This window comes from Falco naumanni, chromosome 1 (genome assembly GCF_017639655.2).
Source record: "Falco naumanni isolate bFalNau1 chromosome 1, bFalNau1.pat, whole genome shotgun sequence".
Classification (NCBI taxonomy): Eukaryota; Metazoa; Chordata; class Aves; order Falconiformes; family Falconidae; genus Falco; species Falco naumanni.
Genome location: NC_054054.1, coordinates 66,646,853 through 66,670,381, shown reverse-complemented (window position 1 = coordinate 66,670,381; position 23,529 = coordinate 66,646,853). Strand labels below are relative to the sequence as shown.

Below are 23,529 nucleotides of genomic sequence, written 5' to 3'. Positions count from 1 at the left end.
GTGTGACTGTACCACAATACACTGTTTCTTTGTGATGGTTTTAGGTTTGCTACAGCTATTGCTGTTTGTTGCCAAACACCGTCAGGAAAAAGCATAAAGCAGGTAGAATTCCCTTCAGATAACGGTGGTTCCCATACCCGACCACCCGAAAGCCATCGCAGATTCACCTGGATGTCTGATTTCCACAGAACCCTACAGCCATGCAACCTGTTGGTGCCACCCGTGGAAACCAAGCCGAGCCCAGCAGAACTGCCACAACTGATGCACGAACTGGCCTCCCCATGAGGAGAAAAGGTGCACGCAGATGCCACCAGCGGTGCCACCGCAGCTCGGGAACGCCACTTGTCGAGATCCAGGGGCACTTCCAGGCCGCCGGCCCCTGCGGCGTTGCAGGGGGGCGGGCGGGCAGCGGCGCGGCCGGTGTCGGGAGCCCGGCACGCCCGGGCGGCGGCACGTCCTCAGTGCCCCGTACCCGCCTGAGCTTTGCTGGCCACCAAGGCTTATCTTCTGGCCTTGCCGTTGCTTTCCTTCTCCCTCACTGTGTTAGCTCGCCTCAGAGAGGAAGGGCCGGATTCAGGCGCCTCGGAAGAGCAAGGCCAGCGCTTTCCTCTGGGGGAGGGCGGCTAGTGCCACCGCCCGCTGCCAGGAGGCAGCCGCTCGGGCATTCCTCCCCGGAGACACGCCAACAAGCAGCGCTGCTAAAATTAACGCTTTACGGACACCCGGGTTTAATACAAGCTTGGGAAATGGAAGCGGGGCTGTGGGGGTTGGTTTTTATTCCGCCTCAGCGCGCAGCGAGCGACCCCGCTCCCGAAGGCCCGCGGCCGCTGCCGCCCGAGGCGGGACCCAGCAGCGGGCGGCTCCTTCCCGCACCCCGCCGCCGGGCCGGTGCCAGGGGCCGCCCCTCGCTCCCCGCGGCGCCGCCCTCCCGCCGCTCCCCCGCACCCCGTGACGGTCCCGCCCCGCCCGGCGGCAGCGGCGGGGAGCGTGGGGCTCCGCTCGGCGCGGAGCGGCCATGGGCTCGGCGGCGGAGCTGCTGCCGCCCCTCGGCGAATCCGAGCGGGAAGCGGGGGCGGCGGCCGCCCGGCACCGGCGGCGCCCTGAGGAGCAGGTGGGTGCCAGCGGGTAAGAGGTCCGGGAGGGCGGGCCGCGGCTTCGGGGCAGCCCCCCCTCTCCCTCCGGCGTCCCGCCCTCGCCCCGGGGCTGCCCCCGGCGTCAGGCGAGGGGAAACCGTAAGCGCCTTTCGGTTCGTTCCCCGTGCACCGCCGTTACAGCCCTTACAGCCCGGCGGCGGGGCGAGCCGCTCCGCTGCGGTGGGGCTTACGCAACCCAGCCGGGCTGCTTGGGGCTGCCCCGCGGGGGGCGGGGTGTCCCCGACCTCGGTGTCCCCCGGTCTGGCTCCCTTCGAGCCGCGTAGTCCGCGTGGCAGAGGGTGGGAGCAGATGTGCAGGGGTGGTCCCCGCGCGGCACCCACGTGCGAGCATCTCGCTGAAGAGGATTGGGGTGCTGCTGCCATCCCCGGAATTCCCCAGTACTTCAGTTCTCAGTCTTTCTGTTAAAGACTTGTTCACTTAAATGTTTCAAGCCTTCCGTCTCTCTGTTACTTACGAAACAGAACGTGTTGTAATTGGCGAAGAATATCGACTCATTTTTTGACTTGTCTGCTTTCTTCAGGGCATGCATTTTTATGGCATGTTGGATGGAAGTGGGCTTTTCGTGTAGGAAATGAAAGGTTTCCCTATTGTTAGTTGTAAAATGGCTTTCCACACACTCTTTGTTTTGCAGACGGTATTGTCCCGGTGCTTAGACAAAGGCAGTGTTCTTAAATGCACCTTTATTGATGTCTCATTTAAAGACCAAAAGAACACAACCTTTTCATATTCAATACTTTAATATAATCATCTGCTCTGAATGCCTTGGGTGGTTAAGTAGGAGAATTGCACTAGCGCTGATAATTGCAGAGGGGCAAACAGCTGCTGGAGTACATCCCGAAGTACTTTCCAGCTTCATTTGTTAATCATTTCTGTTGAAAATTCTTGTAAGATGGTCCTGACTTCGCTTAACCATAAGGGAGCCCTTTCATAGCCAGAAGAGTTTAGTGTTTGAAAGCGTCTGGTAGTACTTCCCTGATGTTGCAGCTAAAAGCAGGCCACTGCTGAGAGGTGCCTGGTACTTGAGAATTCACTCAGTGACCGTTTATGTAAGTCAGTGCATCTTCCTTGTCCCTTTCTCTAGAAAAATGGAGCAGAGCAGGGCAGGTGCATGAATGTAGGGTAAGGCCAGATGTGCCGAGAGGCACAGCAGTTCCCCTTGGTGCGTCCACAAGCCCTTCTGCAGGTTATTGCAGGAGGAGAATCAGAAACATTTGCTGGTTCTGACAGCTGTCTTCTCTGAAAAGAGAGGTTAAAAAGTTGCATCAGACCACCTCGGATGTTACTGCTCTGGAACTGGTTGTAACTCCTTGCTAAGGAGGGAGCACCCCGCAGATTGCCGCTGCTGGCTGGGTGAGGAGCCTGGCGGTGTGGTTTCGGGGCGTGGGGTGTGCTGTAACTACCTAACCTGTAACCACTAACATACCAGCTTTCCAATCTTGCCTAAACGCATTTCAAAATGAAGTTGCTACAGGTATTGCTTGGGTAGCCACAGGCACACTTGGCTGAGAAACTCTTCCCACTTTTCTCAAGCACAGGTAGCGATTGTGGCCCTTTCTGTCAAGCTGGGGCATAACATTAGGATAGCAAGGCAGAATTTTTAAATAGGTGGTGAGGAAGAAAGAGAAAATATTTCCTGTTTGCTGGAAATGTTTCACTGCTGTTATGTGGAGTATTTTTTCTGCATACCGAGGTGCCAGCATCTGGACAAATAATAAACTAGATTTGGAAATAGGGAACATCAGTTGCCTTTAATTATGTAGAGAATGTGAACATTGTATAAAATAACAGTAAAAATAATTACAATTTGATAAATAAATAGGAGTATTCTATTTTCACGTGTAGGGAGGACTAAAGCTAGGTGAGGAGTTAGTCGTATGTACGCTTGCTGCAAACTTTGACAGAAAGTCCCAGGTTCTCTTGGTCAAGAGAAGCACAAACATGTGTCTTGATTTGGAGGGGCTCCTGGGCCATCAAGCCTAGTCATGTGCTGTCACTTTTTTGTTTTCATGAATGTGTCCGGATTTGTCTGAAAATAATTGGTTCCCCCTACCCTTTCTGCTCTCATGGAGAGGCTGTTAGTGAATGCTGGTATTCCAGCAGGCAGGGATCTTGTTTCCATGCTGGGTCCTTACCTGGAGTCCCTCAATGGAGGCCTCGTTGTTGTTGCTGTGTTTGCTGAGAGTGTTTGCACTGTTAAGGGAACAATGGTGTAAATTCTCACTTCTCTCAACTTGGGTAAAGTAAAGCCTGTGTGAGAGCAAATCCTTTGGCCTTTTTTGAGAGTTTTTTTCAGGTGAGGGTCTGGGGCTAGTAGCCTGGGTGTGATTTGCTTTTTCCCCCTTTCCTCCAAAATAAACTCGGTTTGTGTAAGATCATACCTAGTAATATAATGCTAAAAGAATACCTTCCTAACAAGTAGGACCTCAATAATAATGTATGCACTCTTTAATTATTTTTTTTTAAGCAAGTACTCTGTAGGAAATAAATCTATTTATTTAATTCCAAACCCTCCAGCTTTAATTTTATATTGAAGCTTATTATTATGTCAGCAAGGACATGCATAATGAAATTACTGACAGGTACATTTTTAGGAGGAGGATACGTTAATAAATATATAGCCTTTGGAATTCATTATTGCAATAGACTGTAGAATTACTTAGTTCAGTGATTAGATTTAAAAGCTGAACTGGATATTAATGTGATTAATATCCTTTGTAGGTTTGCATGCAAAGGTGAGAATAATTACACTTACTTTAGTCTTCAAAGCACTGCAGAACTTGGGTAGTTTCTTCCACCTCTCCTGCATTGCGTTGCTGGTGGTCAGAAGTGGTATATGAAGGCACCAAAAGATTCAGCTGCTCCTGAAGCCATGGGAGGGGGTTGCTGCTTCACCCTGTGAGTTAACATTTTTTTCCCTAACTGTTGATAGTTACTGGTCAGACACACAAGTTGTCACATTTCTTCAACATTGCTAGAGTTAAGGACCTCAAATCTCCTTCCTTAACCCACTTTCTAAAATAGGTTAGCCTTTGTTATATTACTAGAGCCTAAATCTCATCAACACATATCAATTAAACCATGAAATAAGAATAGAAAGGTGGAATGCGTGCGAGTGTGTGATAATAAAAGGTGAGGCAAAAGTGCTGCGTTACAGTAGGGCATGTTTTACAATTACAGTAGTATTAGCAAGAGTCACAACACTCGGCCCATCCATAGGGACTTGGAAGCCAAGCTGTGTTACAGTGGACAGAGTTCCTGAAAGCTGTGGCATGTGGCTGTCTTCTGTACCGAAGATTGTCTGTCTGGGCAATAATGAGTTTTAGTCTCTTGTAATCTAAGTCGAAGGCAGTGGCAAAATTCCCAGTTGCTTCAGTGAGGCCAGGATCTCCACGTCGTGCTGGTTTACAATACGCAGAATCCAAAGTGCTGTCCCACAGCTAAGCTAAAACCAACGCTTCTCATAGAAAATGTCTAAATGCAGAGTTAATACACAATACACGCATTCGCAAGTAAGTAAATTAGTTTAGACAATCACCTCTTCATTAACCTGATTTTGTAACACTTCGGGATGTTTAATTATTATTGTGAACAGTGTTTTATCTCTATAAGTGGAGTATTTTATAGTCTAATACATGGGTTCACATTTAGAGGAGCTATTACAAAAGGGTTTTGGTGCTTCCCATTGAGAATTATGTTGAAGAGGCATGAGTGTCTTAACTAAGTTCAAGTCTTGAACTTTTTGAGTAAGTTCCCAATATCTCTAGTATTTCCTCAGCATGGAAAGAATGAGCAGAAACAAAACTAGAGGATAATATCAACAGTCTTGTGATATCCCTCATGTAAATTTCATTGTTCATCTGACTAGGATGGATGTGTGCTGCGTTGCCTGGAAGGGTATCATTGCAATTGTAAGTCAGTAGAGGCCAAGAATGTTTTAAAGTAAACGTGTGTGTGTGGAAACTGTGGTGCCTAAGGCTAGACATCTATTTCTAATTTATTCCACACTGAGATAATATGAAAATTGTAGGTTTCTCCTGCTTGCAGTTGTTGGAATTTGCTTCCGAACTCAAAATAGTAATACCTGACAAGGAGAGCTTAATCCCAAATTTGTTCTGGCTCTACAAGTAATTTAACTCTGCTGCAGAGGTTCATAGCTACAAAATAATACGTGATAATAACTTTCTAAAAAGCATTAGTGGGTTTTCTGAGGCTTGACAGCATTTGAAGAAAAACAAACTAACAGAAAATCCTTCAGATATAACTGTAGCACCTAAAATAGATAAGATAGCATGCTCTGCTTGAATAATGTGAAGATCCAGTTTTCTTAAGGGAAAAAAAAAAGTATTCTGGAGATAGAAGTGAATAGAAATTTCTTCTCCTTAAAAGGCAAAATTAACAGCTGTGCTTTTCAGCAAGCCAGGGCATTGATACCACTGGATGTGCATTGGTTTGCAAGCCTTTTGCTGGGTCAAGCTGACAAATTTTAGTGGGGGAACCTTGATAAACAAAATCCTGTGGAAATTAAGTGTTGCAGGTGTAAGGAAGAGAAGGATTAAAAATTGCTTTTGATCGAGTCTCTGTGTAAAATTGCAGCATGGATGGGATCAAGTTACAGGGACAGTAGTAGGAGCCTAAGTATGAGTGTAAACAGCAGCCTAAAATGGGGGAGAGAGGCAGCAGATCTTAACATGGGGGCAGGCAGGTTTCCTCTCCCTCAGACCCTGCCATGCTGGGTTCCTGTCTGTGACACTTTCTCATCTGGTGCTGTATCAGTGGGGAAATTTACTCCTGAAATTATGGGACTACAAACACGATTTATCGAGGGAAGCTTCTATTGCTCCTGAAGCCTTCTCTGCTTTGCACATGCACAAGTTTAGTATCTGGAAAAGCCTTTTCACCTCCTTAACGCAAACCCACTCCTGGTATTTCATAGTTTGTTCCAGCAGCTGTTGATCCTAAACTTGTTGCCATAAAAGTTGACTAAAGGGAATCGGTGCACTTGCTTTTTGTATGTTATTGCTTGTTTCTATAGAAACATCTTTCTATTTTATAAATGGTGTCTAGATTCTTGCTGTGCAATGAAGGTTAACCCAATCTTTGTTTAACAATTTTTTATTTAAACTCCCTCTAAGTATGTCACTTTTATTGGTAGCTGTTGTAAAGTACTTTTGGTATTCAGAATTTTTCTAGTTTTCATGCATTTGCGCTTTTTTCCCCAGAGGAACAAGTTAAACTTACTTTTCATTTGTCTTGTTTTTCATCTGGAAGTGAGGTATGATTTTTTTTTCTCTCATTTCCTAATCTATTAATCTTTTCATATTTAAATATCAGATTAAAATTAGCCTAGAGAAATTAATATTTTTTTTTCCTTCCAGAAAGTTAAAATTAATTTTGTTGTCTTAATAGTCTGTTGGTCAAGTATCAAGATCTTATTACTGCTTACATTTACAAGGTCAAATACTAATTGTTAGTTTCATGCTAGCAAGGGATGCAAAGGGATACCATTCTCTTCCTGCTACAGTAGAAGAGGAAGAAAATCAGAAACATTTCCACTAAAATTATTTGCCCATCTCGGGCAAATTTTACTTCCTTTAACTAAACAGAAGAAATCTTTTTAAGGATGAGAAAGGAGGGTGAAACCCTGGTCACGTGCCAGGTGTTACTAGTAACGAAACCGCCTAGTCTGCCTGTGTGGAGGAGGAGGCGGCAGCAAGCCTGCGCCTGGCAGACCCGTGCATCGTAGGGTTTCATGCTGGTGCCCAGCAGTGGGGGGAGGCTGTGGTTGGGAGGAAGAGGAGACCACAACCTGGGAACTTGCCATTTTCTGCAAACCTCCGAAGCCTGTCCGGGGCAACACACTGGGCGGTCAGATGGCTGAGTACCGGCAAGACTGGGTAATTCATTTGTCCGGGACTTAACATTGCTGGCTACCTAACTACCCGGTATCTGTAGCTGGGTGTTGGCTGGCATGTGTACCCGCCTGCACCCAGCGGAAGCTGGTCTCTTGCTTTGGAGGGGAGGGAGCCTGTGGTTTCTTCCATCCCAGTCTCTGTTAGCTGCTTACTTTCTTCTCATGTTTTTCGGTAAGATTGAGCTTGAAGTATTTTCAGTTTTGGCATCCTCTAGAAAGAGATGACTTTGTGAGTTCAGATGTCTTCTGAACAAACATTCATGTTCCAGCTTTCAAAAATACAGGAGTATTTTTCAATAACTAAGCATATTCCTAAAGTCACATCTCAGTGGCTTTTTTGGACATTCAAGTGTCTATGGGCTTCAGCTGTTAGACACACCACTGGTTCCCTGGAGTAAAATTAACCATGATTGGAGTAAAATAGATTGTGAGCAGTTACTGCAGAGGAAACTTTTTACTTGAAAAAAAGGAACATGCAGGTGGGTATGTAAACATGATATCCCTGCATTTCCTTATTACACTTCCTTTAACATCTCATTCACATGTTGTTAAACATGTCTTTGCTGCTAATCTCAAAAGGGTTTTTTTTTCCATCTAATGTGGAAATAATTCTCTTAAGTATGCTATCTTTTTATCTTTCTTTTATAACTGTAAATGTGACTGATTGTGATCAGAGGCATGTTACAAACTATTTGGAGATGCTGCTGCTTGAGATTAACTTTGTGGATACCTTTTCCCTACTCCCCTCTCTCTTTGCTGCCTTTGCCTAGCAGCATATTTTCAACTGTAAAATCACAAGATTTTGCATGGAAAGCAATTATTTTCCCAATCATTGGACTTTCATTGGATTGGTATCATTGCTGGAGTTCACATTTATGTAATACCCTTTTGGGCAGCTGATGCAATAAAAGAGAAACTGATAGACTTATACACAGCCTGGTGCTATTGTCGAGTGCAGGGCAGGAATTTTTCAAGTTGTTTGAGCAACAGAAGACTATTGGGGTTTCTTCAGTTCATTACTCATGAAAAATAGGAAGAGGGATGTTATTTGGTTTGTTTTGAAAGATCTTGTATCTTCAGAGTAGTTGAATGGAATTTGTTTGGTTTATTTTTTAACAAAACATCTGGAATCTTTAGGTGGAGCAGGTTCCTTATGTTCATCCATTCCCTCCTCCCACAGAACGAAGGCTGTTGAACTTCATCCAATTATTTCATTCAAGTCAGATTTTTTTTCAACACACACAAAAAATTCCCAAACTAACGATCTCAAGATCCTTAGGCTATGAGTGGAAAATGCTGGACCAAGATGATGCTTCAGCAGATGAAATACCTGGAAGGCAAGACCGTAACTACACCTGTTCTCCTCTCAGCAAGTGCAGTGGTGAGGTTACATGACTGAGAATCATTGCGGTCACTTTAGAGCCACTTTAGAGAGTGATCCCCTCAGACAATTCATCCAACCCAATGCTGCCTTTCCTGGTGGCCCCGTACCACCTCACCCATCACACTAGCCTTGTGGCAGAGGGGTGTGTGATGAAGCAGGGCTGTCTTTCTTCCAGGAGGCTGGCAGAAGGCACCAGCTGCAGCCACTGGAGCAGCTTGGGTATCTCTTTCAGACCACTTCCTTCTTTCCAGGGACGAGCCCTCGAAGACCCGGTTTGTTCTGGCAGGGGTGGCAGCCCTGAGCACACAGATGTTGAAGTAGTTTGTCACATGTGATCTACACATGGCCAGCAAATCTGCCACATCCAGCAAGTGTGGGGTGTCCTGAGCATGGGCACTGGGCTCCATCACTTGCTGAGGAAAGTGCTGCAGTGGTGATCCTTGGGAGAAGCTGCAGGGACTTCCAGGCAGAGCTTGTTGGTGGTGCTGTACAAGGACATCATTGATACTGTCCTTCAGTGAGCTAACATCACTGACAGAAAAAAGAAATGCTGAATCTGTGTTTCCATGCTCTCTTTGATTAGCCGCAGGAAAATGACCTCCCAAGTGTGTTGGGTAGGTTTGTGTCCCATTTGGATCCATTTGTATTCTGTATCCTCCAAGAGCTTGGTGGTTATTCGGTGTGATCTGCAAATGGGGAGGGGCAGGGACTGTGTGCTTCCAGCCATTTGAGGGGAAAAGACCTTGAACTGGCTGCGTTATACCTGTGAGGTGCAGACAGAGATCAGCCTTAAATGACTGCTAATGTTTTCCTTCTCTCCTGGTGAGCATATGAATAATTGCAAAGATGGTTTCTTTGAGGGGGTGTGTTCTGATGGGATCTCGTGTTTCTCTGTGTGGTCAAAACACCCTTGATGGGAAGGGAGTAAGCGAGAAAAAGTTCCTGCTGTCAGACTGGTGTGTAGTGGACTCTGCTTCTGACTTAAGTGTGCTTTCCTGAATTTAGGCAGCAGTGAGTTTGATGAGTGTGGTGGAAGTTTGCCATAAGCCAGGGTAGTTAGTGATCAGAACACGTGTAATTTTGTGTGTTATGTTGATGACAAATGTAACTGGTAAAGCCACAGCTGGTTATTCGGTAGGTTCAGTAGGCTGTTTTTACTTTCTCTGTTGTTTTAAAGCTAGTCCAGGAAAACGTTCAATTACATGGGAGATACTTTTTTTTCAGAAGCACTTCAGGGATGTAGGAGCACCAGCTGTGCTGGAAGTAGACAGAACTTGTGCTTAGTACCTCCTCTGCGACCTCCTCAGAGACTTTAACTTTGAAAAAAGTTCCTTTCATGGCATTCTGCAGCTGAGAGGGCATGTCATGGTTCTCCTTACAGCCTCCCAGCCCCTGAGCTGTTTGGCCCTAACAGCTGGGTAAATCTGGTTACAAAGTGTCCATAGTAAAGTTTTTCACAGTTTGGATCTCCAAATTCAGACTTCCTGCCAGTAAGTGGCAGGAGACAGCAGACTAACAACAGCTTTGGGGATGAAAATACGCCATTTTGGATAGGGAGGGAAATTTTGTAACACCAAACATCTGAAAAGACAAGAGAAAACTGGGTGCTTGATGGGAACCTTCAGGTACTGCAGTAGACTTGTGAAAAGCATTGCTTGTGCCTTACATGCTGAGCAAAAGGACAGATACTTTCCCTTCTGTTCCATATGATAACTCTATTTCTGATTTTAAATAATTTAAAGTCAAAAATAGAAACCAAATATGAAATGGAGTATGAATATGTGCTGCAACCAGCTCTGGAGCCCTCAGCACAGGGAAGACATGGACCTGTTGGAGCGGGTCCAGAGGAGGGCCACAAAAATGATCGGGGGCTGCAGCACCTCTCCTATGACCACAGGCTGAGAGGGTTGGGGCTGTTCAGCCTGGAGAAGAGAAGGCTCCCGGGGGACCTTACAGCAGCCTTCCAGTACTTAAAGGGGGCTTATAACAAAGATGGGGACAAACTCTTTAGTATGGCCTGTTGCAACTGGACAGGTGGTAATGGTTTTAAGCTTAAAGAGGGTAGATTCAGACAGGTAGATATAAGGAAGAAAATTTTTTACGATAAGGGTCATGAAACACTGGAACATGTTGCCCAGGGAGGTGGTAGATGCCCCATCCCTGGAAACATTCAGAGTCAGGCTGGACAGGGCTCTGAACAACCTGATCTAGTTGAAGGTGTCCCTTCTCATTGCAGGGGCAGTGGACTAGATGAGCTTCAAAGGTCCTTTCCAAACCAAACTATACTATGATTATATGAAATATTTTTCAAATGAAAAAAAAAAAAAACCCCAAAAACCCAAAACCTGTATGAAAGCATTTAAGGAATATAAAATGAAAAGGAGTTTGAGGCAATGAAGCAATACACAGTGGTTGTATATTTGTGTAAAGGAATCTGCTAGTGTAGTTTGCTTTAAGGATGTTGATGATCCCAGTATGTCTAAAATAAAGTCACTTAGCTGTAAAATTAATTTAAGTTAGAGTAAGGAGCAATTCATTACAGCAATTTGATAAGAAACATTAGGTTAGGAAACAAATGCAATCAGCATTTCTAGTATTTTTTTTGTTTTAGCTTCATTCACATGGGAAAGCCCTATTTTCCTTTCTCCTTCAGGAATAATCCCATATGTGTGTATTTGGTGAGTGTCTTTCAGCCAGTTGGAGGAAGGAGGAGAGAAAAGTTGGGGAGACAGTACTGTTGTGCCTCTCTTTTTCGGGAGGCATTTTGGGCATGCATCCATCTATATCCATGCTAGATCCCTGGCTGCACTTCTGTTCCCCTGGTGCCTCTGCATTTCTTCTTGTCTTTCTGTCCTTTCTGCATTTGCTCCTGTCTTTCTAAGAGTGAGGAAAGGGAAACAAATCACTGCAGGTGGAGTAGACCTCTTACATTCCCTCCTGCATTGTGGCAAATGATGTCTGGGGGTGCCCCCTGCATACTATGTGTTAGCTGTGAGGAGCAGAGCTGCTGTAAAGGCCTTGAGAGCATGCTTTCTCTGGGGCTGGTGCAGGTAAAGAAAATTCTCCACTCCCCTGTGATACACAAAATATTCTCAAAGGTTACAAAGCCAAGGCTGGGTTGTTGGTTCTTAAAATCAGCAACTTTGAAACAGAAACTTCTTTTGCTTTTGGATGTAGAAGCTCAGTTTTGTTGGGGGGGTGGAGTGTGCTGCTCATGATGGGTGCATTTCTCTTTCTGTGTTTCCCTGTTAGTGGTAGTGTCTGTCTAGCTTGAGGCTGATTCAGCAAGATTCAGTATGAAAATAACCCTATGGAAATTCCGAGTCAGCTGGGAACTGTGTGCTTGCTGAAGACAGCCAATTCCTAAAAATGTTTAGAAAAGTGCTTTGGGGAAAAAAAAAATAAAAAATTGTTCCAAGGATGTGGTTTGAGAGCTATTGGCGCATATGTGGGACTGTATGCTGTTTTACTCTCACTCTGAAAATTAGTAAGAGAACTTCTGCTGCTATGTTAAACTTATTTAATATTTTTTAGCAATTTGGAGTATAGTAACATTACTGGTGTTTGCCCTAATAGTTACATTTTAGCTACACCTCTGAAGAAACTTATTTGTCCAGCATGTGAAATATTATGCAATAGTAAAGAAAAATATGCCATCTGTGTTGTACAGCTGATCATCTGTTTTCAGCTTCACTTGTTTTTTGCTGGGTTGCCTGAAGCAAGATACACTCAGCCTGAATTAACTGAAGGAGACTTTGAAGTTTTGAGAATTTCCATGATCATTCTGAAAAGTTTTGTAAGCTCTTGAAAATATTTGGAAAAATAACTTGACACGTTTTGTAATTAAATACACCCTTGTCAGTCTCCCTGCCTAGAAGCTTGTTTTGTGTAATCACTGTAGGAATTCATGAATCTACCCTTGTTTGTGAGAAAGAGGGTGAGAGAAAGTCTTGCTTAAAAAAATTAAAAAAAGACCTGGACAGCCTAAGTAAGGTGGAATGTACTCTGTACCCTGCTTAAGAGACTGTGTGCAACTTCTGGCTGTTAGCTTATCAAAGCAGAACACGGGGCTCTAGGGGAATCCCGTGTCCTACAGCTGCCTCGTACCAGGAGAGAGGCTGACAGTGTGGGTATGTGCAGTTACCTGTGCCTAGCTGGTGAGACAGAGCTTGTGGACATGTGCCTGCTGGTGGCTTCCTTGCCAGCACTGTACTCTACTTGCTCTGTGCAAAGGCTTCAGGACGTTGCTGAGTACCATTAATAATCCAGAGGCAAAGAAGTGATTCATTTGTTTTCCACTTCTCTTTGCACTGGCCACTGGCTCAAAGCCTAAGCTACTTTGCTAGAGAATGTAGTGACTTCTGCACACATTAACTGTTTCGCTCTGAAGCGGTCTCTGCACCACTTGATGGGAGCTGCGCTCTGATCTCCGTCATTGCCCCGTAGGCCCATGTTCCCTGTGGTCTCTGCATGCAGGAAGCAAATAATATTTTCCCTTCTGTGGTGGCTTAACGCCCACTGGCAACCAGGCACTGTGCAGCCGCTCGCTCACTCGCCCCACAGTGGGATGGCGGAGGGAACCAGAAGAGTGAAAGTGAGAAAACTCATGGGTTGAGATACAGACAGTTTAATAGGTAAAGCAAAAGCCGCACACACAAGCAAAGCAAAACAAGGAATTAATTCAGCGCTTGCTTCCCACGGGCAGGCAGGTGCTCAGCCATCCCCAGGGAAGCAAGGCTCCATCACGTGTAATGGTTACTCAGGAAGACAAATGCCATTACTCCCAATGTCCACCCTTCCTCCTTCTTCCCCCAGCTTATATGTGCTCAGCGTGACAGACACCGTATGGTATGGAATATCCCTTTGGCTAGTTTGGGTCAGCTGTCCTGGCTGTGTCCCCTCCCAGTTCCCCGTGCCCCTCCAGTCCTCTGGCTGACAGGGCCAGAGAAACTGGAAAGTCCTTGACACAGTATAAACATCACCCAGCAACAACCATTGTTCTCACACCAAATCCAAAACACAGCACTGCCCCAGCTACTAAGAAGAAAATTAACTCTATCCCAGCTGAAACCCAGACATCTTCCCAGCACGTCCTTTCTCTTTTCCCTAATCGTTTTGATCAATGTACCATGTAGACTAATAGTTTGTTTGTCTCCCTGTGCTCTTTGAGAATAGAGACATGAGAGTTCCTGTAATAACATTGTGTTCCTGGGTTGGCAAGCCCCCTGCGCTGCCATTCTTGAAAAGACTAATCTTGAAACGTTGGAATTAATGAGGAGTCGATGTTTATTTGAATTAAATAAAGCACAGTTAAAGCCAAAATGCTGAGAACTGGGGTTTTCATATCCAGGGGGAGGGAGAAAACAACCTGGGCCTGAGAAGCGAGCTGGAAAGAGATAAGGCTTTGGGTGTCAGTACATAACCTCAAATACTGTGTTCTCTATGTTCAGGTTCTTCTGTAGAGCTGCAGAAAAATTGAACACAGTATTCATTAGTTTTTAGCTTGCCTGCACCCCTCCCTCTCTGGGATTCAGGACTGAAGCTTAAACCAAAGTCTTTATGAATAAGCAAATAAAATACCCAAGTGCACACAGCTGAGGGATTGTCGTGGTTTTGTTGGGGGTGGGGGGGTGGTCAGTAGCAGCTGTGGTGCTTTACCCAATCTTTATTCAGTCAGAAGGTTATGCATCATGGCCTAAAGTCTGGCCTAGAAAAAAATACTGGCTTCCTTTGGCCTTTGCTGGATGGTTTTCTGTGGGAATGGGAATTCACTTTATTCCTTGCTCTCTAATGGAGAGCCAGGCACTGCTATGGGAGGGAATTTCTGTTTCTCCACGAAGACCATACCATGCAGCCAGGGACACAGAATAGCTTTCATCCTTGAAGATGGAACTGAAGATACATGTTTGCTTTGAATCCAGGAGTAGACTAATTGCACATATTGTTTGTGGGCAATTTGTTGGACTTGTTGATCAACTGAGTACAGTTGATCATTGATGAGTACCTGCTGCATGTGTTTTCATTGCTGCCTAATGGAAGGGTTAGAAAACTCACACCCATCATCTTGAAAGCATGTTTGCCCTGTCATACCCAAACACAAGGCAATAAGGTTTTGTGCAAAGGATCTCTGGACACTGGGGAAGGAGAGATGAGATTTCAAACTCTAATCTAGTTGCAATTTACATGTTGAAACAGACACGTGTTTTCTGCAGTGATATTTAAGCATTGCATCTTCATTTAAAGATGTGCTTCTGCCTTCCTATGCATCTGCCCCACCACTTTTCTTTTTGGGAAAACTGCAGAACTTGTTTCCTCTCCCCTTTGCTGTTTTGTACCATCACTTTGCATCTGTGCCATCCTTGAGTCTGTCTTCCTCTGCATGGCCGTCACGCCTTTCTGTGCTGACATCGAGATAGATGTTTGCCTTCTTCCTGGTCAAATCCAGTGCCCTTTTTCAGTGGTGATAGTACCCCTTCAGTTCCCTGTGCTTTGGCGTGAAATATTTTATAGTTCATGCTTAATAGTTTTGTATCATTCTTGTGGTTCTGAAATAATTTAGAACAAGGCTACTTCAGTCAGATCCCCTCCCTGAATTACAGGCAACTAATTCCATTTTGTTTGCCCTGACATCCCTGTTGCACAGACAGGTGAGATGTATGACGCTACTGGAGAGCTTTACCCCTCTAGCGTGACATCTGAAGGAGAAGCAGGGTGTCATATGTTTGTAGTATCACTTGACATGTCCCAGGTTTGGACAAGTGGATGTCAACCTTAACATGGTACCAAAGTCACAAGCTATGTAACACTGTCAATTTCTTGATTTAAGGGATAGCTTTATTGCATGTATATCTTAGTTTTACATGTTCAAGTAGAAACAGCTGAAACTTGTTCAGAATCACAGTAAGAAGAACTGATTGTACAACCTATTTCCTAATATTGTCTTCTGTCCACAGGTCCAGCAAGCACAAAGAAACCACACAGCAGAACCTGTAATAGATGACTACAAAAAGATGGGGACTCTCTTTGGTGAACTAAACAAAAGCCTTATCAGAATAGGCTTCACAAGGATGTACTTTGGAGAACGGATAGTAGAACCCGTAATAATTATATTCTTCTGGGTTATGCTCTGGTTTCTTGGCCTACAAGCTCTTGGACTGGTTGCTGTTCTGTGCCTTGTCATTATTTATGTACAACAGTAAAATTTTATAGATGCTGTTTAGATTATCTATCTCAACTCTGTCACTATGTCAGTGGATTTATGTTTAAGTAAATGGGTGGCATATCAAAAGCTGCGATGCTTCAAATTGCATTTCACTGAACTTCCAGCATTTGGGGTGAGGGGGACTAAAATTATGCATTGTAAGCAAAGTCAGCAGTGCCCTACTACATCTTCGAAGGGCAAAAAAGGAGGTGTTTGTAATATAATGGTGTCCAATATACTGTTTTCTGCATTCTTGGGGCCTTAGTCCAAGGACTGGCTTTTTGTTCCTCCCCGCTCCCCCAGCGTTCTTGCTTTGTATCATGAAATTTTCCTGTCTGGTTTTAAGAGGACACTTGATGTGAGTGTCCTGTTTCACTGTTGGGTGGGGTTTGTGTGCTGTTTGTTCCCTGAATCTGCATAATTTGCTGGCTTCTTGCTGAAAAGCTAAATCTGCATGAGAGAGGTTTGCTAACAAACCTACAATGTTAAATGTTCATAAGGTGAATACAACTTCCCAGCACAAAAGCATCTTTGATTAGTACAGTTTTAGCAAGCTTTCCCCTAGGAAACAAGCTATGCCAGCAAAATGCTTTTATACTAATATCAGTGAATTCACACAAGGCTTCAGCTGTTGTTTAGAAGGAATCACAGTCCTGTACTGGCCAAATGGTCTAATGTAACTCTGCCTTGTTTTTGGAAATGTACTCTCCTCCTACTGCTATTTTTTTTTTTTTTTAATACTTGCTCTTTCCCCCAGCCCTCCTTCTGAAGATAAATATTTGTATAATTCATGGACTTTGTAGGTAGTTACAGCTGCAGTGTTGGAGAGTTGCCATTCCAGCAATGCTAGAATATTGTCTGCTTCCTCTGGCTTGCGTGTGAAGTGTCTGAACAACCAGATAGGTATCAGACCAGCTCTCTTAACGCTTCCCTAATTTGCTGCAGTGTGGACCCAACACAAGCTGGAGGCTTTGCGTATGTAAGCAAATCAGACCTGTTTCCTCCTGTAAGGCAAGAACGGAGCTGAAATCCGGTGGTCATTTTATTTAGTAGTCTTAACTGATTCATTTCCATGCTAGGCAACAAAAATGTGTATGTATAGGTGCATGTCATGGGCAACACAAATCTGAGAATAGGATATATCCGTTCAAGAGTAAGGGCAAAATTCACTTTGGCTCCCCAGGAGCCACACCACGGGTGTATCGAATATTTCCAAGTTGAAAATGCTCATTTAAAGAAAAACGGTAAAATGAGACATAATCTTTACTAAATAGGCTACCAATTTAATATTTGCTGTACATTACTTTTAGTAAGAAAATTGCAAAATTGACTCCATCTGTGGTAAAATGAAATTATACATTTACTTAAAGAAATGTAATGTGACATTTACAGAAAACTACTTACACATTTTGCAGTGACTTTTTTCCTAAAAATTTTTATACTAGCAGAGACCAGCAGCAGATTAGTTGAAAATGCTGTCTTATCCAGAGACTTTGAAGGGGAGCATTTCTATCGTCCCAGTCCTGCAACTGCATTCTCAAGGCCAATTTTATGCCTACACGGATTGTGTTGGTTGCTGGGCTCTATTTCCTTACAGACCTGGGCCCCAGTCCTTACAGACTTTCCTATTAGTGAAATAATTGTTATTTAGGGCAGTGAACATGAAGGCCCAGCTCCTTTAAAGTCTTTATGTGCATAAATGCCATCTGTGGACACGTCTGTGCTTTTCTAATGAATGCACAGTTACCTGCTGAGCAGATCTCCTCTCCAGATCTTCATACAACTTTGGTGGATCCAAGGGGCTCAGCTGAACTGGCAGGGGGGTGGGACTGAGGTCCCCTGTGTGTTTAGATGGCACCTGTGGTGATGGCACCTAGTTAAATAGTTAACGCTGGTGGCAGGGAAACATTTGACAACAGAAGGTGATCCTGGATGCAGGGGTTTGTTGTTCACAACTGCAAGTCCCAAAGCAAACAGCAAGTACAGGCTGAACTCAAAGAGGCAGGAGCTCTGTACTCCCAAGTGCCTAGGGGTAAACTTTGGTTTTGTTTCAAGTCCCTTAGACAGCAGAACACCTGTTTACACCTTTGCATATTTGTATAGATATAACGGTGGGTTTATGTGTATTCTTCTCCTGTATAAGGGCTGTACTACAAAAGCATCTTGTCATTAAAAAAAAAATAAAAATCCTTCCTTTCTTCCCACAATCAAATTACTGTTCAGAGGTCCTCATCCTTTCATCCTGTAGGAAAAAGTGTCTCTGTGATATCCATGTTGCAGTAGTACTCTTGTGTAAAGACACTGTGCTGTGAGATGGCATGTAGTACTTCCCTGAAGTGGTGATTTTGCTCTGTGCATAAGGAATGAACCGACCGTGTGACCGACAAGTTCAGTGAGGGCACTGTTTATATACTTGTAACCTTTTAGTATGTGCATAACTATGTTTCATTCATGAAGTCATTTCAGTTGTTCTTTTGATGTTCATGTTTGTATACATGTACTTTAGGGAAAGGTAGCTTTTGGACTTCTTTTAGATTGTGTACAGTGAATGTTTTATATGGTTTCTCTTAAGGGTAACTTATTACGTCTTGTCCTTCATAGAAGTTTTTTTATTTTAAAAACCTTAAAAAATATCCCTGCTAATGGAGTTAGGTTGACTGAAAGTGAAAAAAGAAAAATAATGTGTTGTATGGAAGATAACCCTCACCTGTTTGGTTTCATACATAGATAAGAATTTGCGCCAAATCATCTGTCTAATTTTGTGCTATTGCTATAGTATCTCCCTGTCATTTGAAGGAAAGGAGAGTTAAGGAAAAAAGGAGGATAGAATCAGACATGGAGAGTGGAAAATGGAATGCAGTGAAATGGTGCATATATGTGTAAAATCTGATTGTAAATGTGTACCAAAAGTGAAGGGGGAGAATAGGTAAACGGTCCTTGTATTGTGTTCTTTCTTCCATCCAGACATAGTTCTAAGGCAGAAGCACCAAGCATTCAAAGGATGTCCCTAGCTAAAAAGCAGAAGGTTAATTAAAAAAAAAAAAAAAGACAATTTCACTGTTGTCTATATGGTAAAAATTGATACATTTTTAGCAATGTTATTTATATTGGTATATAGGATCGTTATTCTTGATAGAACTGAAAGTGCTTTTATGCTTCTGTGTGTAGGGCTGTATGAAGGAATTATGGCCCTTAAATCTGTGTTAAAAAACAAATTACATAATTCCTGTTGGTCAGTGTAACATATCAAAAGCTTTTTACATAACCTTTGTTTTTTAAAGGATGGACTCTTCAGTACGGTTTCACACCCACCAAATGCACAAATGTTTGAACTACTGTGTACAGAGAAGAAACTCTACATGTAGGAGAATCTTGGAGAATGCAGTTTGCACTGAAAAATCATCACATCAAACCTGTCCATATGAAAAGGAAAAATAATATTTCTTAACAACTCTGTATTAAATGAATCCTATGGAAAGCACTTTGTTATTCTTTCTAATAAAAAGAATTGCCATCAATGAGAACTGTGAATTCTTTGTGGTCCTTTGTTCAAGGTTACTTGACTCCTTTCAAAATTTCATGGCCCAGATGGAATGGGGCATCATTCAGATATCCACTGAGGTCAGTTAACTTGCAGCTAGTCAAAAAACAACTGCAGTACAAGACCTGAATAAACTGGATCAGGTCTCTGTGGTTGAGTGTGCAGCAGTTACACTGAATTAAAGAAAAAGAAAGTAGTAGATCTAAATGTTAACAAATAATGGCAAGTGTGGTGTAAAGTAGCTTTTATTTCACAGCTTATTGATTTTGTATCCAGAGCAGCCTCTGAAGGAACCAGATGTGGTCAGGGGTGTGAAACATCCTTCAAAGTGACAATTGCTGTGCTACAGAAAGGTTTGGGAGTTTTTGGTTTTTTTTAAATATTCATAGAACATACACTTCAAGACAAATCCACTTCAAACTGTTCATTCTTTTTTTTCTGCAGGTCAGAAGGGTGTTCGTTCTTCTAGATCCAACAGACAGATGTATCCGTGTTGCTCAGGATGCACAGTGAGTTAAGCCATAAATGTTTTCTAAAAGCAGCAAAGTTGAATGTTGGTCCTTCAAACTCATATTGGTGGTTATGCACAAAATAAGGCTCACTGCTTAAATAAATTCAAGCCTTCAGATTTTATTTCCAATGAAGTATCTTGGTCATGCCTTTTATATAGAATACATGCAAATTCAAGAACAACCTGGCTTTGACTCTGATTCTTTCCATCCTGGGCTTTCCTGTAGGTTTTGGTAGTTTATTTCTTAGCCTCTCCCCGCTGTCAGAACTGACAGTCTCATCCCCTTTTTACTTTCCTCCTTTCATTCTGTAGTGTTGCCTTCTCTAGGGCTGTTCACTTAGAACAGGCTTTCTCTGTACCAAGGTTTTAGGCTTTTTCATCATTCAGCCTTCTTAAAAACCTACCTAGACAGAAAATCTATTTTCAATTGGATATTTTATTTGTTTTACTGTGTGCCTGCTTAAAACCAGAGGACAGGAAATTAGAGAGAGGTTTTTAAAAAATATGCATAAGTTGGGTAGTCATTTCTCTTTTACGGTGCTCCTCTGTTGTTTTTAGATGATGGTTACCAACTTGTGATTTGCAGAGATCCAAGAGAGTGTTGCAGACATGTGTAGGGTAAAGAACTCTTGGTAGATTGGCACCAGGATTTTGACAATAGATAGGTCAAGCAGCATGTAGCTTAGGGTTGTTTCAAGCTTATACAGGCAGATAGACAGCTAACTTCCCTTAACTCCTGCCAGCACCTCAGTTTCTCCTGAGATTGTCTGCAAATGCATATAAAATCATCAATATTCCTTCTGCACTCACTCTGAAGAAACTGAGCCTTCATCAGCCTTGTTGTACAAGGAGGAACTGAAAGGCAATGAGAATGGGAAAGGGGAACTGGACTTACAATAGTGTTTTTAACTTGTGTGCAATCTTGTGGTCTTTTCAAATTTTAATCTTGCACTATCCAGATGATGATTGCGTGTCTTGTATGCAGTTGTCAGAAGTCTTTATATCAACCCCAGCCTATATGTATTTTTCCAGTTAATACGGAAGTGAAGCAGATGGGATAAGATATGCTTTTTCCCAAAGAATTTATTGAAAACAACTCCACGCCTCCCCCAGGGTGGCAGGAGCGGGGTGACTGGATAAAGGCTTTTCTGATGACAGGAGCTGCTCTTCGTGCAGAGTTAGGTGAACTGGCTCCTTCCCAGGGTACAGCAGGCTACCAGAGTGCTGGGGAAAGCATCTTGCCCAGCCCCTGCATTTGACTGGACAGTGTTTGAAACAGAGCTGTTACGGAGTATGTTGTCTAGGTTTTATGTTCACTAAATGTAAGTTAATTAAGCCCGATTGTTTCTTGGCTTGCCCTGGCACGTCACCTTGTGTCCAGAATTAAAGTTGCTTGCAGCAAGTGTTTCTGCTTCTGGAACCCATCTGTGTCTGTCTAGGCATATTTTAGATGTACCATTTACTGTTAATTGCATTTTAAAGCATTACAAGGGGAAAGGGCTCATCTTCCAGTCCTCATTTGGATGAGGGTTTAATTAATACGTGTGAGAAGGCAGACAAATTAGTCCCTGGCAAACTGTTGAAGGCTTCCTTGTAGAGGAAGAAGCTGCTAATTGATGTGTGGGTGATGAAGGTACAAGAGACATGGGTTTGCATGCTGTCTAGAATGTGTCATGGAAAGACCATTTTTCTGTCCCGATTCACAAATAAATAACCTGTTTTCTAATGTAGTGATCTTCCTCGAGCTAACTGGAACATAATTCCCAGGTACAAGAAGTCTGTAGCACGGAGGTTAATTATTAGGTAAGGAGGATCCTTTGGCAACCAAAATCCTGTTCTGCAAAGTATCAGACATTGAGAAATCTCTTCTTGACCTGAATGAGATTTGAGTTCTTCGGTGCTTTGGTGTGTTAATTCCTTATCTTGAACATTTTGCCTAGTTATCCTTCTAAATCATTCTTTCGTTCATGTCCAAAATTCTTGAAAGCTGCTCCTCTGTCAATAGCTGTTACCAGTAGGGCTGCAGATAGTTTGTGCATGCAGGATGGCAACTCACAGGGAGAGACTGGCACGTCTTTAGTGCTACCTGGCTGGTGTCACAAAGCCTTAAAGCAGGTCTCCAGAACTTACTTTGCTGTCACTTTCTGTATTCGTGCATCTCGTTAGGTGCTTGGCAAGAGCTGACATTACCCAGGTACCTGATTTCCTTGGGCATTTCAGTCCTCTGAGCTTGGGACTTTATTCCACTGAACAGTCTCTGCCTGTCTCCGCATGGCTGGGCACCCACGTGACTGTCCTTCACTTGTTAAGAGTGGAAATATACTCCAGCACACTGTGGTCATGTTCTCCTCATCCTAGTAAAATTAGGAAAAGCGTGATGATGCAGTTTTCCTGAGAGAACAAGCATTTCTATGCCTTTAAGCTTACTTCAGTAAGTCTCTGTGAATTTTCCTGTTGCAGAGAGGGAAAAAAAGTAAGACTCTTAAATCTATTGCCCATTTTTGATGCTTAGTAGATAAGAGAACCAAAGGCATGCGAGTGTTTGAACAAAAATGTTTTTCATTTTTATTCCTACTTTCTTCCTTCCATCTGTGATTAGAGATAAGAAAGTATTTGGCACAGCTCTGCTAGCCAAGGAGTTAACTTTGCTCTCAGTTAACAAATTCTTATCCCATGGTCTTCAACAGGCACGTACAAATAGCTGTATTTTTTAGCTCTTCTTCAGCCTTTATTTTTTCTTGTTCTAATGCATTAGCCTAGTTGGGGGGCGGGGTGTGTGTGTTTAAACACGTGTTTTGGGGAAGTCTGTTCCTTGCAATGCATATACCTCAATGGAGATGGGACTGTTGGACAATTCAGCGTTTTGACGCTGCACTCAGCATGGGTTTTGTCATTGTTGAGACCTGCCTGTCTTGTCAGCTAGGCTTTACTAGCTGGGTGATTTCTCTGCTAAAAAGCAGGTAGGTGGTAAAGTCTAGTTAAGGCTTGAGATCAACAGAATTTACTTGTGCAGTGGTGGCTACGCTGCAGTTTCCCAGGAGACTAAACCACGTGTTGTAATGGCAGTGTTTTGCAAGGAACTCAAGCAAATAAACTAAAGACACTGTAAAAATAATTCAGGTCTTCATAAGTAACTGCTCTGCCATTAATGCTCTGTTCTTCCTTTGTTGGGGGGTGGTGGTGGAAGGGGAATCAATGCATTTTTAAATCCTCCACTTACAGCTGGAGACTGGTAGCACAGATCCTTTTTGATACTACCCTTCTACCATCCCTTCTGAAAGCTTCCTGATTGCCACCTTTATTTTTTCCTTTCCAAATCCCTGTGTAATAGACAGTAGAGGAAAAAAACTGTCGCTATGCCCAGAGGGAAGGCACTCACTTCCAGCGTAGTGGTAGTGCGGGCTGCTTTTTTTCTTTCCAAGTGTTTCAGAGGTCTCCTGGGGAAACTCTGAAACCTTTTAACTCAGAATCAGCTCTGCTTCTGTATCATTATATATGTTGTTTCTTTTTTCTTGTTTTGATGAGTAGCATTTAAAAGCGGGTTTCTGACTGAGCTTATTTGGGCCTGCTGCTGCGTCCTAAATAACCCCCACTGTAGGAATCCTTGAAGGAAGGATTCATCCTGCATGCCTGCTTGTATTGCTTTCAGACAAGTCCCCAGGGCCAAATTCAAATTGTAATGGGAGGAACATATTCCACCCCCTGGCACAGCTCTTGGTCCTGCTCTAACTGGCCTTGTCCCCTTATTCTCCTTTAGGAGCCCGTGCAGAACTCTCTCTCTGCAAATTCACTGTGAAGATTCAAAGGGGGGTTTCAACCTGTAATAA

General features: G+C 43.4%; 1 protein-coding gene across 1 annotated transcript; it reads left to right on the top strand.

The window, feature by feature from the left end:
- Positions 1-956: 956 nt before the first annotated feature.
- On the top strand, positions 957-19,174 carry FAM241A (family with sequence similarity 241 member A). The gene is made up of 2 exons (XM_040597600.1): positions 957-1,111; positions 15,403-19,174. Exons 1-2 carry the CDS (start codon positions 1,016-1,018, stop codon positions 15,646-15,648), a joined length of 342 nt encoding a protein of 113 aa, XP_040453534.1. The 5' UTR covers positions 957-1,015; the 3' UTR covers positions 15,649-19,174.
- Positions 19,175-23,529: the final 4,355 nt, after the last annotated feature.